Here is an 18848-nt window from a genome sequence, read left to right on the forward strand (position 1 = left end):
TCTTCAAATGAAGGACAGACAAAGAATTTGAGACAAATTGGTTAAGGGCCTGTGTACACTGAGGTAGATATAACAAATCAACAGCAGAAACACTATCTTGTCTTCTCTATTCTCTGTTATAATCTGTAAAAAAAAAAAAAAAAAAAGTGTATTATGGTGACCATTTTGTAGAATTTACTGCTTGTGCACTTCTGCTTGTGCATCCCAACAGGCTGAACCTTTGTTCATGATCAATTCTTTAGTTTAAGTCAAACAGAAACGACTGTTTTATGGCAGTGATGCTGTCAAACAAAATATACAGAAATATATATATCACAATCAGATGGTGAGAAACGATAAAAACGTGTCGTTTTAATTTTCCTGTAATACAGCATGCCCGTTTTGGAGTTCTCACACCATTGAGTGACGTCGGTTGTAAAAAAAAAAAAAAAAAAAAAAAGGTGGTGGGGGTGATGGTGGACTGTTCAGAGGACAGCAGAGACTGAGAGAGGGGGAGGCAGCAGGAGCAGGTGAATCAGTCAGTAGCAGCAGATTTGGTCACTGGTTTTATTGCAGCTGAAAGGGGCTCTAGAGTGGAGGGAGATGCAAGATTTGAGCAGAAACATGCACAGAGAGTGTAGACAGGCCACCTGAAGGTTTAGGAGGGGAAGCGGCACGTGGAAGGTGAGCCTATAGGCCTTCATCCTGCTAGAGTCCAGTCTCTGGTCACTGCGCCCTGTCTGTCCATAATGGGCAGCCTTGTGGCCAGAGAGAAGGTGGCAGACATGACATGTAGTACTGAGCCAAAAGGGGGGAGAGGGGGGAATTTCCTCAACTTACAATGAGCTTATACAAACAGACCAGATGTACCTACAGCAACAGGCAACGCATGGCTGTGCATGTGAGTGTAGATAGACAGTGTGATGCAGACAGAAACAAACATGCCCACACAGTGCAACACTTGATGATGACCAATCTGAGCGCCAAGCTAAGTATCCATATACATGATGCATCCTATGTGCAAATGTGTATGTTAATGTGACAAACCCCAGAGTGCTGAACTTTATAATGTCCAAGTAAGCTAACTAACTAAACTAAACAAAATAGCCCAGCGAGATGCTTCAGTGCCACACACTGTAATATGATAATGCTGTTCTACCATTTGACAGGCTTTACCATATTTGCATAGTGATGTAATACTGTATGGATCTCTTCTTTTGGTTTAAGTGATGATCCACATGCTCTGACTTGCAGTATGCAACCTACACAGACATACCGACAGCTATGCAGCCATTTACACACACACACACACACACACACACACACACACACACACACACACACACACACACACACACACACACACACACACACACACACACACACACACACACACACACACACACACACACACACACACACACAGCCTCTTTAAGGAGTGCGCTTGCCCTCTCCTCCTTTCCTCCTCCTCACTCTCTCTGCATTTCCCGACATATGTTTACCATTAAGACTGGCAGGTGTTATGGGCCTGCCCCCTCTCTCTATTGCTGCCCTGCAGCCGGAGCCAACATGGGGAGGCCTGCAAAAAGGTTACGTAAAAAAAAAAATAGCTCAAAGGCAAAGAGGTTCTTATAGCGAGAACCCCCAAAGTAATAACCCAAACTTGTTGCTAAAGCCGGGCACCCTCTGCCTTTTGTTCTATATGTGCTCCAACTCAACTTTACCCTGTTTTTCCTATGGAGCTAGAACAGTCTCATAATGAATAAATGCACACAGAAATTAATAAATGCACAAAAGAAGATTCACAAATGTATTTGGGAATTTATATACGTATATGTGAATCAAAACACAAATAGATTTTCAATACACATACACAAATATGTTTAATTCCATATATAAGTAAAAAATATTCACATACTGTATAAAGAATAAGATTCATAAACATATTTCCATCAGGAATGCGTGGAAGCCATCGGTTGCCATCGGGTTACATTTCGTCTTTGCATCGCTTTTTAATATAATTCTGGAAGCCATAGCTACGTGGAGTGCTTCGTTTTTAACTCTTTCGCGACCACACTAATTCCTCAGCACATCCGCTCAGGACCACATGTTTTTGGCTATTTGTTTACCTTTTATCTCACGTCGAACCGAACTCTGTACATCACCTAGAAACAAACGGTCTTCACGTGGTTGAAGAGTGACTTTCCAACGTGCTCGTCGAAAAAACGGCGAGTTTTTTCGCCGTTTCGTTCGTGAGGACGAAGTAGAAGAAGAGAGCTGGGTTTCTCCAAAAACGGAGCTCCCGCTCTAGTTTCAGAGAAAAACGCACTTTTGTGTCAAGTGGCAATCTGCTCATTTTACCGGTACTCTGCAGTGTGGCATGTCTCCCAAATCATTTCTACGGCTAAATAAATATATTTGTAGGCAAATCTGGGGGGTGTGGCAGCCTGGAGAGCAGCGGTGCAGCGGTGTGGGTCTCTGGCCGTAGCGCAGCAGCTCCGGGACACTGCTGTGTGACTGGCCGGCGATGAGTGCTCTGGGGCGGGGGCGGCCGGTCACAGCCCCCGCTGCAGAGCGCCCGCTCTGCTGCACAGCGCCGTGAAAACAGCCGTGATAACGGGCTTTCAAAACCGAGTCTCCAAAGCAGAAACGTTTGTAACAGCACCGGAAAAACTCGCCACATTTGTCGTCGGTCGCTTTTGTCAAAAGAGGGTTTGGAAAGTCGCCAGATTCAGCGAGAAAGTGGCAACACTGTAGCTGACAGCCGCACAGCGCTGCACGCTGTCCCCAGAGCAGCATTCAAGGAGAACGATTACTCAAACAAAACCAAGATCACACAGTTTATAAAAAACATTATGTTTTGATTTTAGTTTAAAACAGTTTTACATATCAGAGGACTACCATATTCACACACAGGGTACCTCAGAGGGTCTATTATCGTAATCTGTAAAAAAAACGGTTTTGACGAGTTTACTCGTCAATGGTCGTGAACGTTCGGCAGGCTGTGACGAGTTTACTCGTCAATGGTCGCGAAAGAGTTAATCTCTATGGTTTCTCCATTCTGTCATTTCCTGTTTTCATGTTTCAGATTACTGGCACGAGACTAGCGGCACCCGATGTTAAGGAGACACGCTGCTGTGTAGTCGGCAGTAGTTGAGGCGGTTTGTTTCAATAGGCTCGTTCGAGATGAGCCAGGTCTGCGCAGAATCGATCCCTGGCGGCCACAATGCACAATGCATGCCGGGTTTGACTTGTGTCCGACTTGATCCCGACTTGCTCTGGTGTCATGCACGCGCTGGCAACGATAACCTCACGAGATCAAGGCGGCCGCAGTTTTTAGAGCCAGGTGCCGCAGTTGCTCTCCACCGACTGCAAGCTTCAAGGCATGATGGGAAGTGCCTGGCTGTCACCTGATCAAAGAGATGATTGTCTCTTAGTTACGACTACAAACACTACGTCCAAAATTTCTGTTTAATTGTTATTGCAGGCGGAGTTCATCGCGAACGAGCCTAATGCTTCCTATCTGCCGACTGTGTCCGACGAGAGGCAACAGAGTTGGCGGATAAAGGCAGTCAGCCGTCGGCTCCCATCGGGGCGGTGTGTGGGGGCCTTAAGAGGGGATCGTCTGTAGCCAATCAGATGTCTACTTCTAACTATGAACCCTCAATTACTGTGAAACCATCTATTTAGTATCAAATACTCATACCCAGCAGCCTTCAAAGGTGGCAGTTCAACATGGAGTAATGTCTGTGTTCAGTTTGAGTTATGTTGGTTATTGTGCATTCCAACAGTGACAACTTTGCATCGGAGAAAGAAGAAATGAAAAAAGTAAAAGTACCGCATCTTGATCTTCCATGGTTAGCTAGTTATGGCAAAAACTACTGAGCATATGGCTGGATAGCAAAGACGTGGATTGTGCTGCAGAAGTGAGAAGTTTTGAGGTTTTGATCGTGTTTCTACTGTGAAAACCATTAAAATCCATTGTAGTTTACATGAGGCAGACCACAGCCCATATATATCGTCTTATGATATCCACCTGTGGATTCTACAGAGTGCGTATTTTAATATACAGAATATGGACGTGAAGCACATCAAACACCCTTATTGTAATTCAGGAGAACGTAGGACTTGGAAAAGGGAAAATATTAGAAGCAAAGTCAAAGGAGAAAATGAAAGTATGTGTCTGTGCAATTGGTTTACCCCTTCCCCCTCTCCCTCTATCTGCACCACCTGAAACAGTGCTGTGGTCTTCATGGCCAGGGCTGAGGGGTGTGGGGGTCGGCGGGGGTGGAGCTCGGGCCAGGGAAAGGGTTAATGACACATGTCTGGACTAATGGCTCCCAGTGGAGCTATCTGCTGATTCAGCCCCATTACTTCACAAGCATTAAATATGTCTGCCCTGACCGCTCTCTGCCCCCCCAGCCCTAATGCAAGTCAACAACTTACTAATCAGAAGGGGGGGGGGCATGAGATTTGCAGACTTTCTGTGCTTTTCCAGCCCTTCATCCCTGGCACTTCTGTCACATTGAAGCAAGCATCTAGCAAGAACTTGTAATTGCCATTAGCGCTAATGGGTCAAGCTGAGTCCATGACCCTACTAAAATCCTGCATTTTATGGTACTATTTTATGCTGCTACAGCACCGCTGGAGCTTTGGTATAAAATATTAAATATGAACAAAATGTACATGTAGCACATAACTATAATGAGAGTTAAAGTTAAAGCTACTTTATTAATCCTTTGCAGGAAATTACATTGCAGGAAATTCCTGAGGACTGCACATTACTGTATAGTAAATATTATATTCCACTAAATTTTCTATCTATATCAAATTCCACTCTTCTCCACTGCAGCAATGTTTGAACATGACTGTCAAGTATACAGTAAGTCAAATTCTACATGTTACATGACAGAATGTTGCACATACTGTACGTCAATAGTTCATACTCTATACGTGTTAATCTCTACTGTAAAAAACAGATTCTGTCACCCACCTCCACATGTGACATACTGTGTGTATGAATGAGCATAAGTGGATTAAACATGATCAACAGTCCAGGTCAGGTTATAATATGTTTTTTTTTTTACCTCATAAATACACCTGTATGGTGAATGACCATTCTTTCTCTAAAATGAAATTATTGACAATTTAAACTACTTACCGGTATATCTAGAAAATGTTTTAAACAATTTTTATGTTGTAATGTTGCAATGTTCAGTATAGTGACATAATATTTTACACAATATCATTCAGCCCTGGTTAACCCATGTCACCATCTTGATCCAACTGTTTTAACTGTTTTTAACGCGAAATAATCTTGCTCCAAGTGGTTAAAAAAACAGTCTATTTCATTATTGTGGATATTGCCACAAAACTGCCAGCATTGTTTATACCTAAATTAGTGTGCACGCTTTGTACACCAGTGAGAGGAGGGCTCCTTTCTCTGTTAGTTTGTTTCTGTGCTAGTGGGCTAGTGGGAGCCAACCTAGTCCAGGGTTAACAGTCTTACATAAATCAGAACAGATGGCAGACTCTCTGCAAAGCCAGCTGGCTTCAGTTTGCCTGTGTGTCTGTGTGCAGAACAGGACCTGGCAGTGCAGGTACAGAGTTTAACTCCCTGCATATAATAAACACAACACACGTGTCTTAGTGTAATGGACACTAGACATACAGGTGAGTATCCAGTTATAGAGACATGAGGATGTACATGTATACAAATATTGACACAAATCCACTCTTCAAGACAAAACCCATTCCCAAACTAATTCTAAAAGATGAAAAATTATTCATGAGTCCAAGTAAAAACAAAACCATTCGCTCTGAAGGAAGAAGGAGGAGGTTTTAGATGAGGGTTCATCAATCTCTCAGCAGATTAGGAGGCCTTGTAAATGTCAGCCTGCAGTGACCCCTGCATGGGGGATGGGACTGACTATAAGAATAAGGACAAGCTGGGCCTACATCCAGGACTGATCAGACCTATATCTGGGAACTACCCTGGCTGAGAATTGGCTCCTATAATGGCCTACATGATCTAAATCACCACATCCTCTAGAGATGATGTTCTTACTAAGAACTGAACTACCAGTAAATGAGTGCACATGTTTTACAGTGGAGTCAATATTATGACAGCTAATTCTATGTTTCTATGAAAATAATCAATATGCTTATGCTACAAGACAGCACTCTCTGTTTGTGTGTGTGCACGTGCACACACGAACAGCAAGTCAATAAGCACTAACTTAAGATGAATGATTTATCACAGGAGTGCTAAGGTAAATTATCAAGATGGTCTTTGGGAGGAAAATGAGGAGCATCTAAAGCACTGTGCTCTATAATGAAGCTTAAACTCCCGTATCAAATTACACACTATCAAACTGAGTTAAGACCCAGGCCGCTGCTTTCTACTGTTCTGTTGTACTGTATAGTCTAAGTTTCTGTGATCACACAGATTAACACTTGGACACACACAGCTATGCAAACACAGTCAACACTCGCAGATTATCAGGGAGGAACTGGCCATCTAGATACAAGGCTCAGGTCTAAATGCAGCTATCTTCAAGTCTTTAAATCAAATTTTGAACTGTGATGCACTGAAGTAGGCCTTTGAGAGATTTGAGGGGTTGTGATTGCAAGAAATAACTGCAAATTGAACAAGCACTGGATTATAGTTGAAGTCACATGTCAAACAAAGTTTACTTTACAACAGCAACCTTGCATTTCTATCAACTCTGCTTTATTTCTCCAAAAGGTGTCTTCTTGGCCAGTAGATTGGCGAAACAACTGCAATTATACGTGCAAATGTGGAGTACAAATAATTCAAAACATTGAGTGCAAGATAAGATAGAAATGGAATCTCATTTCTTTGTAACACAACACCATGTACATTTACAACCGGTAGAGAGTATCCAATATACATTAAGTGAGCTTGCCAGCACTTACAGTGTTTCCTCTGCCTGCTGCACAATAAACCATTTGCATTCCCTGACTATGCAATAACACACAATAACTATCATATAAGCCCATTTCTAAATATAGGCCAGTGAGAGGAGCACTGCAAATCTCTGGTATTGAAATACCCACTTGGCTCGGCTAAAGAGATACAGAGGCTGAGCCTGGGACGAGCGTGGAGTGGCACAAGTTGGAGCTTTGGCAGTGCGAGGGGAAACGAAGTGAGGGAGAGAGAGGGTTGGGTGAGTGAGGGGATGGGGGGGGGGCAAGACAAACTAGAAGATAGTGAGCGAGCGACCGAGAGAGAGAGGGAGAGAGAGAGAGAGAGAGAGAGAGAGAGAGAGAGAGAGAGAGAGAGAGAGAGAGAGAGAGAGAGAGAGAGAGAGAGAGAGAGAGAGAGAGAGAGAGAGAGAGAGAGAGAGAGAGAGAGAGAGAGAGTAATGATCTACACATGGTTTCATGCTGGAGCCTCAACACAGTAACCATAGACACATGCTGGGGCCTCCTGGGACTCATCAGCAGGACACAGCTGTGAGCTGGACAGCAGAATTCTATTAGCACCAACTATGCACACATGTGCTTGCAAATACACACATGCACAGTCACACATACACATACACACACAGGTAATTTGGGGGGGTTGACTGTGTTTTGGCATGGTACAAATGGCACCACACATAAGACCCTTTACCCTCCATTGGACCTACTATACTCTACTAATGTCAGGTCTAGAATATAACAGATCACTTAGTTCATCTAAAGGCCTTCACACAGGTTGAAGAAGTTAGGCAATGACCTGAGACAACTTCCTTGCAGGCACAGGAGGTTTACTTTATGAAACACTGACAAAACAACTCTTGTAAACTGTTCTTCAATAAGTAGTGTAATACCTGTTGATAACAGCTAGACCAGATTGAATTCATCCTTCACTCTTCATGTAGTAGTGTGATAATCACGTACACTGTACCCATGAATACTGGTTTCATTGGACTTAAAATAAATACAGGCATCCAAACACACACACACACACACACACACATTAAGCTAAGTGCATATGCGATGACAAGACCATTAATTCTCTGCAGAGGCACATGTATATAACAAATTATACTAAATGAAGGAGCCAGTCAATAAATTAGTCAACGTCAAGGCATAGCACAATTCTGATCCATGTGGAAGCCAACAGGAGGAGGGGGGTGGACCTGGGGCGCAGCCAAAATGAAACCCCTTTCAAATCATCCTTTTCTGGACCTTGGTCGATTGCCTTCAGCCCAGCCCTTGTCCTCAGTAACAGGCCTTAATGAACTCAGGGTTGGCAGAAAAGATCCCAGCGATACCCCAGCTCCAAACATGCTCCGCTTTTCGCTCATTTGCGTGCAGAACCAAAAGCCCTCCACTTTGCTCCTTGCCTTCATCACCCAGTATCACTCTCACTACTTTTACCATCTTATCCCTCTTTCGTCTATTTCTCCCTTCTTTTTTCCCCCCCCTCTCTGCGAGTGTGACATGTTTGTCGAGCTAGTAGAGGTAGTGATTTAGTGGCGCTAAGAATGATGACTCTGCCAGAGGGGCTGGCAGGGCACTGTCTCACTGTCATATGCTTACTCCTGTCGTGGGGGGAGGGAGGGGGGGCGAAGTAAAGAAAAGAAGGGAGAGGGACGACAGCAGAGAGAGAGAGACTTGAGGGAAAGAGAAACCACCGTCTTTTATGGAGACCAATACTCCAAGCCTCACTGCCTAGGCCAACTTTACAGGATATATTGGACAGTTCCACACCACCCCGCCCCCCACCCCTCCAACTGCTCCCTTCTCTCAGCTCTTTTTCATGCTCCCCTCCTTTTTGGTTTCCAACAAGGCAAGCCTTAAGCCGAACTCTAGAGAGGTGTAAAAGTAATACCATGTCAACAAGTGCCTTTTACTCTAACCCACTTTACGCACACAGGCACCGGCTCACACACAAACACACAAGCGCTTGCACTAAAAAAATTGGGGTCAATCATCTGCAAGAAGGACCTTAGTATACACTGTTCCACAGAGTGTGCCAGAATAAGTTCAGCAACACAGAAAACCAAAGCCTGTTCTGCACAAAGGACCTAGAACACAAAGGAGAAACCATTATTCTCGCATTCTGCTATGGAAACTAATGAGCTCCTTGGGATGATAGATTAAGCCTACATGTATGTGCTGCACATTACAGTCTTATGCTGTTCACACATTCTAAACTAGGCTTCAAGAGGGCTGGCAGCCTCATCGAAAAGTGTTAGAGAGAATCAGTAAAATGATTCTCATGAAAGCAAGACAGAAAACAGGGGAGGAAGACAGCTCCGAAGGGCGAGACAGACCCCAATTGCCCCTTCCAGAACGTGTGCTGCTCTTTATGGGAGCACCCTTACTACAGCGAGAGAACAGAAGAGAAGAGAGCAGAGAGCAAGAAATAGCATGCAGAAGCACAGATTTGTAATGAGAGGGAGGGAGGGAGGGGTAAAGCAAGTGGGAAAAGAGAGAGAGAGAGAGAGAGAGAGAGAGAGAGAGAGAGAGAGAGAGAGAGAGAGAGAGAGAGAGAGAGAGAGAGAGAGAGAGAGAGAGAGAGAGAGAGAGGAGTAGCCCTGCCCAGTTGCCTGGGGAGAAAACTGCTCTGCTGCTGACTCAGGACTCTCTTTGTTTGACAATGCTCCCTCACTCTTGCTCACTTTCTCTCTCTCTCTCTCTCTCTCTCTCTGACACACTCACACTCTCGAACTTAAACCCAACTTTTTTCAAACACTCAGTCAACATCTTTTCTGATGTGCACGTGCTCTATCTTTGTCAGACTTGTGCCAATAATTTCTTTGACTTACTTACATCTTCTCTCCAGTTTGACGCCCCCCTCTTTTGTTTTTCCACCCCCTATCCTCTATCCTCTATCCTCTATGTATGTGTGTGTGTGTGTGTGTGCGTGCGTGTCTGTCGGTCTGTCTCTCCTACTTCTGTGGACTTTCTCTTCATTTACAGTGACATTTTTCTCCATCCTAACTACACACGAACAGATAAAGACTCACAGTCTAATAAATCTACAGTGGTTTCTTTCGCCTTTTCATGCTCCACTAACAGTGGTTCACGATCAGGACCAAAACTCTGGGCTGTTTTATTCTCTTCCAGCAGCTGCAATTTCCAGATGTTGGCCGGCCAGTGGTTGGCAGCAAACTGCCAGCACAGGCTCAGGTATATGTTCTGCAATGATAATGGGACTGATAGAGGAACTCATTAAGAAGACAGGGAAGCCTGATGTCTGGCAAATTAGGATAAAGATGGTTATGTCCTTGAGGAGGAGAGTCTAGTCTAAAAAAATGATAAATTAATTCAAAAAAGGACACAAGAAGACAGGCAGTTGAATAGACAATCAAAAGCATTAGACTCTCAGAGAGAATAATAGTTGGCAGCTATAAGGATGGCGGACAAAGATCCTATAGAGAGTGAGGCTGAATGTTAAAGAGGGAGGAGAAAAAACACAGAGCAACAAGAGCAGTGGTGATTCCAGTTGGATACGGACCCATTCCCAGAGTGGCAATGCTGAGCAAGGCTCACACAGACCCTAAGGGGACCCCCTGGACTCACCCAGAAAAAAAGGGAGGCAAAGAGGGCCTCGGGGAAGGCTGGAGGGAAGGGGAGCCAAGAGGGACAGCACTGATAAGCAGGAGGTAGTCCAACACACCCTGACACAGGGAGGGAGGAGCGAAGCCATAGCAGGAAAAATAGAGAGGGATTTACACTTATCCTCAAAATGGGTGAATTCCTTCTTCAAAAAAAAAAAGAGGAACCTGTGGTTGCATCTCATGCACAAAGTGGTAATTACAAAGAAACTGTGGCAGTGTTGTACTGTATTGTAAGTGATTGGGTGGATGGGCAGATAAAAGAAGAAGGAGTTTATTCCAAAGACATTGCAGCTGGCAGAAAATCACAGCTAGAGATAATAAATCATTGATTGTGATGATTGAGGGCCAGTTGGCCACTGTGTGAAATAACAAGCAGTATCCACAAGTAGATACCAGTGGTTTTACACTTTTACAAACCCTACTGTTGAAAACAATGCTGCCATTATGAGCAATACATTTGATAGATGATTTATGACGACTCATCATCCCAAAACTTTTTGAGGGTGACAGCTGTTTTCATATTGTGGGAGGAAAAAACTGCAAGGTTGTCGGTAAGAAATAGGGCTCAGTCTGAGGCTACCATCAAACCATCTGATGATTTGGACTAAATTGCCTGTGGTTAGGTATAACCTACAGATGGGGAGGGTGGAGAGAAGAGAGGAATCGAGGAGATGTATACTGATCAGTGGAAGTGTGACAGGAATCTGGATCATACCAGGGTTAAGCTTAGCCACATCTTCATTGAGACCTCATTTAAACCAGACCAAGAGAGAGAGAGAGAGAGAGAGGGGAGTGGTAATCCCTATGTTTAATTGAGGCCTGGTTCTGAGGCCACGTTTAGATCGACACTAGTCCTGCATGAAAAAAGCTGCTTATTCATTTGAATGAAGCCAGTCTCACATATTTAGGGCCATCAAGCAAAAAAAAAAAGAAAAAGCTGCACCCGACTCAACTTTTACCACAATGCAATGTGACGTCTTCTGGCAAGACAGTGTGGTGGCCTGTGTTGTTTTCAGTCTGAATGCCCACTAAGTCCCAAATGAGCATCAAACCAAGCGTGGTGGAAGAGTGGTGAAATAATTATGAAATCTGGCCTTGAAGCCCTGTGTTTCAAACCTTCTTGATTACAAGATTCTGTTCTGCTTATATGAATTTGAGCAGAACACCAAACAGTAAAGTTTTTGAAACGCTAAAAATCTGTAGAAATTAAGTGATTTCTCATTCGACCCGAAAAGTTCTAAAAAAGATGGGAAAAAAAGGAATACTATGCAGGAATTGGAAAACCGAAAACCAAGCAGCTACTTGTGTATATGTGTGCATGGGTGTGCAGTGCAGAGAGAAAAAACAAGTGCAGGGAAGAGAAGGGGGAGGAAAGTGAGGGGTAAGGGGGGTGGAGAGGGAGAGAGAGAGAGGGGGTGGAGAGAAAGAAGCTAGAGGGTGCTCGCCTGGCACAATGAGTCCTACTTGTTAGCCAGTGACAGTGTCAGGGATCGTGACAGGGTCCAGACGCTAGACACCAGCTGCAGCGCCTCGTAAATAGACTGCTGTCTCGCAGGCACATTTGCACGGCAATGGTTGCACACACACACACGCACACACAGATCCACACAGACACAGGCATGTGGGCACATGCATATACTATGGCAGGCACACAGACAGACACTGACTTATTGTCTCTCCCAAATCTTGTAAAAGGGACAGTGAACCTCTTTGTGTCTTGTGTCCTGTTAAAGCTCATGTAAAAAAGTACTTCATACACATGAACTGCAAATTCAACAAAAACCACCACCAAAATAATTAAATATGTGCAAATAATGTAATAGAGTATTGAATAATAACTAAATGTTGAGGCTTCATGGAAAAACAAAACAAAACAAGCTGTGCTCAGTCCATGGGTGACTCGCTGGAACTACAAGACTAATCTTTCCCAGTACTTTTGTATCGATGTAAACTTTGTGTGTGTGTATGTGTGTGTGTGTGTGTACTCCCCCTCCTTCCATGGTGATAATGAGAAGTTGAGGTGGGGGAGAGGTAGGGGGGGGGGGGGGGTAAAACACTACATCTTCCCTGTGGTGCATGGAGGGAGAAAACATGGAGGGGAAAAGGGAAAAAGACTAGGAGAGAGCTGAGAGTTTTGGGCGAGAGGGGAGCAGAGCTGGACGGGAGGTGAAAGGGTTAAATGCGCGGGACTGATCCTGCTGAGCCAGCAGCAATACGTTAAAGTGCAAGGTTTCATTGTAGCAGATACAGAATGAAACTCCTTCCCATTAGTCACGCTAGTAACTGAAAAGACTCTTCGCACTGCTTAACCCTTTACTGCAGCGCAAACAAACCACAACAACAACACCACCACCACCACCACAGGTAAAGCCCTCGTGATTGATTAATGGCTTTCTGTGTTTGCCTGTGAAACTCAAAAAAATGTACAAAAAAAATGACAGTAAGTACAGTACAGTGACAAAGTGCGCATGTGTTTACAAATTGAACTTCACCTAACTAATTTGATGTGAGGTGAGTCTATGTCTAAATTCACATATAGAAAACAAGTCAGATGGAGTGACCTTTGAGGGAGATTTTCTTTTTCTAAACTGTTTTCCTTTTTTTTTCTGCCCCCCCCCCCTTCTTGAGCAAGCCTCCCACGCCATGCTACAGTACACACTGTCTCTGAGGGGCTTAGGGAGGAGAAGGCAAGCATACCCTTCCTCCAGTTAGAGTGGGGCTGAACCATAATCATCATCATCATCATCACACTGCCTTAACCGAGACACACCACAGCAAAGCAAGTGGTGCAGTGACGAAAACAATGGAACAAACTAACCACGTAAACAAACCCATAATAGGGAGGGTGTAAGGTGAATCGGGTCATTACAAAGAGGAAGGGAACAAACCGTGTTAAATCCTGTCCGTCGTAGATTTAATAGCACAATATATTTTTATTTTATTTTTGTTGACACTGAGTAAATGGATACAAGCTGGCTTCATCTGAATGATTTCATCAGCTCACGGCTATATTCTGGCAATTTTCCCAAAAACTACTGAAATCCATGCACAAAAGCAAAAGTAACGGTAAAAGATAAAAGACTTCCCTAGTGTTTCATGAACTACATGACATTAAAGTAACCTCTGCAAAACACATACAAACCACACACCTTATCCTCTGGAGAAGACATATGTGTTGGCTCAGACCTTTCTCCAGCCCACTTGTCTTAGTGCTCCAGAAAAAAAGCCATTTGATCCTAATTAAATCAAAATGGAGCATGAAATGCCTGGTGATCAGCACAGAAAAAACCCCCAGCCCTGGCTGTTTGTTTTCATTACAACAGGTCTGATACAGCAATACACTGACATCTCCACGTTCACTCAAAGAAGCCCTGAATGTCCCGTGAGGGCAAAGTGGAGAACTAGAAATATCATTCCTGGCCAAACTTTCAGCAATAATAAAACAACAATTACTATTCATCATTCTCTCATTTCCCCTCTCATTACAAGTCCAGTTACCATTGGCACCAGGTAATAAGAACTCATGGCATCCAGCCTAATGTGGTTTACAGAAATGAACAATGTATAGAAAACATAAGACCAGTGGTAAGCTACACCATATGAACTATATAAACCAAACTGCACTAGAAAAGCTGACAGTAAACTAGATGGGAACGGACTTGACTGACCACAAAGCATGAATGTTATATTTTTTTTTTAAATAACAAATATTTATAAGTATATAAATATTTATAATATATAATGTATCTCTCTACATATAAATATAAATAAATCTATGTATTTATTTATATATTGAGAATAAACAAATAATATACATAAAAGAGAGGCTTACAATATGTAGAAAATACAAGCTCTATTTGCATAGTTTCTGCAAAGGCTGTAAGAGGTCATGGTGTGCTGAGGTCGGAAAGACACTGTTCCTGTATCTCGTCTGAAGCTGGTCCACCCTGATAAGTGCTCACAAACCAATCAAGATGAGGGATTTGTTTAGGTTGAGAGTGCATGCATAATTTTCTTTTGTGCAGGACTATGTCTTACTAAGTACAGAGTATCCACATGTATGCTTTTTATTCAAGGTTATAGCCAGGTTATTGGTTAGGCTTCAAGAATCATCTCCAACAGTGAGTAGACTGGAATTGGCATAATTTCATCAACTCACAACTACAACCTAAACTACAGAGGAGACACCTCCCAATGAAATTAACCTTTAATAAAATGAAAACATCAATTACCATCTCACACTATAGCACACTGCAGTGATAGCTATCTTCTTTTTAACAGTCCTCGATCACATGTTAAAGGGGGATTAGACTGTGAACGGCTAATTGCATTTTTAATGCAAGAGCACTTGAGCGCTTGTACTGGTAGTGAATTGATTGCTGGTCTGAAAACACCATGCAATATCGGTGATTATCTGGTAATCAGCGGATGTGGCACACGACTTGTGCATCTTGCTTCCACTGAAATTATATTATACACAAGCCAACAAAGTGTTAAATTAATTAGAGGTGCCAGAAAATAAAAATTGATAGCAACTGAACAACATTTCAATAGTTTTATCAGTTAGGCTGCTATAACAGCTTCTCCTCCTGATATTTTTTCTATTTTTTGTTTTCGACTTTAACAGTAAACCCCACTTTACAACACAGAGTTCTTACTGCAGCTAAATGCTGACAGTAATAGAATAACTTCACCTTTCACAGAGAGTCACAGTGGGATTGGACAACTCTAAAATAAGGTAGTGATGTAGAGTAAAAGGGTTTTTCTTACTCCAGTCTTGTCACAGAGCCGCAGGGTGTTGAAAGAGCCCACAGCAAACACCTCTCCATCTGGAGCCCAGGATAAAGAGGTGACCGGGTAGTCGTGAAATGATGAGGAGTAAAGCAGACGGCCAAAGCTGTCCCAAACCTGTTGAAGGAAGACATGTTTTTTTGTTTTTTTGAAAGGTAGAAAAACATCAACACACCACAAGACATCTAAAAGTATACCCAAACACCCCTCACCTTATATTTGCAGTCTTCTCCACCTGACACTATTAGATCATTGACTGAATTCCAGTCCACCTTCAGAACAACCTCGTCATGAGCCTTCCACTAGAGAGAGACAAAGTGAGAGAGTGAGACAACGTTATGTCAACACAACATAATGATGCTATCCATACATAACTTCCCCCTTTGTTTGAAGGGAGCAGGGGAGAATTTCTCTAATAATATCCCAAACTCTAAATTCCCAGAATCCAAAACAGTAAACATGAATATGGGCAGGATACACTTGGTCTTACACTTTATGATGTGTTTCATATCAGCCTCATTGAGAGAGTACTCTCTCCATTATGTGTTAGAGTGTAAAAAAAACAGAGGGTCTGTCACCAGCCTTATCTAACTGTGTTCCTATCTTGTTCCTGCTCTCACTACATGCCTACACTCCATTTTCTATTTTGTACACAACTTGTTCACTCCATGTACCCAAGGGGAATGCACATAAATACACACACATATGCTGTGTGTTTCTGTGTCTTTATAAGGGATTCCAGAGTTTAAAATGGGTCTTTGGGGGGCCCTATACCCATAGTTGTTTGTCACAGCCCTTTCATACCAGATATCCATGCCAGGCAATGTCCATCCCATGTTTAACTCTGGCTGCCACACAGTTACCCATCCCGATTGACCCCACAGGGGGTAACTTCACTGTGTTGTTCTCTTGGTCATAGATTCTCAACTGGTGGGTCGCAAACAGCAGGTAAAAAAACAACAACAAAATTGCAGCAATCTAGCATGGTAGCCATGGTAACCATCATCTGATTGTTCACTTGTTGTGTTGATGTTTGGAGGTGTGAAAACATCTCATGTTGTGGCTCTTTCTTTTTGTTTGAGTAGTTTTTATATTTATTTCATTCTCTTTTGTTCATGCAGTTGTCACGGTCCTCCTCAGTTTCTTATTAATTTGCTCTGAAATGCACTTTACACATGACAATGTGTGTATTTATCTTGAAAAATATGACACACTTGTGTTTTCAAAGGCTATTTTTTAAAGATAAATTGGCTTGGTTTGAATCATATGAAAGTGGGTTGCGACTTTAAGATCATGGGAAAATGTGGGACCAGGAAATGTTAGACCAGTTGGGAACCCCTGCTCCAGGTGATCTCAGGCAGACTAGATGAGGTTAGATGTGTGTGTGGGAGTGTGCGCTTGTGCCTGCACATGAATACATGTAACAGCTGATAGATAGAAAAAGACTGAGAACATCCACATGAAGCCCACCACAGTTTATCCAAGGTCCCCGGCATATTCAACTTCAGGAAGAGTAATAGACACAAGAACAAGAAAATTCACTAGTGTGCAAGGTCCTCAGTGCTGCACCCTTCCTAAACACTGAAGCATGACTGCACATTGATTTAGCCTTCATATTGCAATGCAAATAAATAAAACTTTAAATAATTCTGGGAGACCTCAAAAGAGTCAAAAGGCCCAGTGATGTTAGGATGGTGGACAGATAAAAAAAAATACAAAAAAGAACAGAACAGAGGGACTTGGTGTATCCAAAGTTCACAAAGTAAAAAACAATATTTTGTATTCTATTGTACACAGATAAACTTAGTTAAGATAAACCAAGAACTTGCAACAAAACCTCTCCAGATCCTGACTCAGCACAGCAAAAAAGCTACAACTACGACTTCTGCCGTGAAATCAGTTTTTATATTTACAACACAGAGAGATTTCACAGGAAATACATTAATATTAGTGGTTCTTTCTGCCTGTTGACCTATAAGTCCCGAAGTTCTACATGTCACTGGTGTTGGTTTTGGAGTTGGAGTCACATGGCCTGAACACTTGCATGGAGTATTTATTTAAACATTTTTATGAAATGAGGAACAGTCTCGTTGACTCTCATAAAAAGGGGGGAACTCCATTTGCCTCAATTTGTCACAATAATATCACTAAAAACTTTTCAGTTCTCAGTATCGCTACTAAGTGAATTAGTCACACAAGATACACATTTCTCATTGTATTAATAGAGTTAAGGATATCATGATAACATACAAAGTATAATCAACAAAGCAAATTTGGTTTAAATCATTAGCATTAATTAAGAGCTAGTGGGTCACATGACCAAGAAGTCATAAATAAGTCCTTATAGGCCATGAAAAAGGGTATTCCTAAGTAACCCATGCATCTTACAAGAATACATACAACAAATACCTGTATGACTTTTGCGCTGGGTTGTAGAGGCTTGATGGCGAGCTGTCTTCCTGATGTGTAGAGGATCCTGTCTGAGTCTGGACCCCAGGCCACGGAGTACACAGGAAACCCTAGAATATATGTAGAAACACAGGGAGAACAGAAGATGCATACTTGTACGATCACAAGCCAAGAGCAACAGATTGGGGATTCATCACATTAGGACTTTGACTCTTAGTCGATGTAATATTCAAAAGATGTGAATTTAACTTGTGAGCTAATCTATCCCTCTCCCTTTCAGTTACACAAGTTAAACGAGCGGTAGCTCCGAGATTCAGCTGTGCTAATTCCTCCTCTCGGAAGGGTGTCATATTCCTTTTGAGATCTCACCTCATTCACCCTATGGAACAGCATTTAGCTTGTACCAGCTGAAAAAACTTGCTTAACCTCTCCAGTATTTAAGCACGTGTGTGTGTGTGTGTGTGTGTGTGTGTGTGTGTGTGTGTGTGTGTGTGTGTGTGTGTGTGCACATTTATGTGAACATGTGAGAGGGAAGATGAGTGTATGAGTTCGGTTGTGGCTACGCACGTGTGGAAGGGGGGGGTGGGGGGTGGGGCTGACATTTAACCTCACTACAGGTGCATGTGGTTTCTCACAAATGCCAACTGGTCACATGACCTAAATCTGACAAAAGCGATGAGAGCGTTTGAGACAGCTTCCTCTCTCCACCCTCTTGCTCACTCACTTCCAACTTGCTCCTAGAGCCCGCTCTCCGTCTCATAAATGGGTCATAGCGCCCAGTCAGAACAACCTACCCCTGCACTGCGTGTGTGTTTGTGTGTGTATGGAGTTGAAGGCTGTGCAGAGAAACAACACCTGCAGTGATTTGAGTGCCATGTGGAAGATGGTGTGTAGCTGGGGCAATGCTACCATAACCAGGTGTTATACAAATCTGTAAGTCTTGTTGAGCAGCCCGCCACCCGGCAGCTCATTCTCCAAACAGCCAGCTAAGGAAAAAATATTTCTACATACTGGGGCTGAATTGCTGCTCATTTGCCAGTTTTTCCACAGCACCCGTCATTCAGCAGGAGTGTGCCATCCATTTCCCCA

The 18848-nt window shown here is 43.0% G+C and overlaps 1 protein-coding gene across 1 annotated transcript in view; it reads right to left on the minus strand.

Annotated features, from left to right (window-relative positions):
* Window positions 1-18848, minus strand: part of ift80 (intraflagellar transport 80 homolog (Chlamydomonas)) — a 40022-nt gene that overhangs the window by 13509 nt on the left and 7665 nt on the right. Inside the window, exons 6-8 of the mRNA XM_083984714.1 lie at window positions 17760-17869; window positions 15563-15652; window positions 15330-15467 (exon numbers count right to left, since the gene is read on the minus strand). Of these exons, the coding sequence (XP_083840840.1) occupies window positions 15330-15467; window positions 15563-15652; window positions 17760-17869 (338 nt within the window). The remainder of the gene's footprint in view (window positions 1-15329; window positions 15468-15562; window positions 15653-17759; window positions 17870-18848) is intronic.

Source organism: Trachurus trachurus, assembly GCF_905171665.1.
Source record: "Trachurus trachurus genome assembly, chromosome: 13".
In the NCBI taxonomy this organism is placed as follows: Eukaryota; Metazoa; Chordata; class Actinopteri; order Carangiformes; family Carangidae; genus Trachurus; species Trachurus trachurus.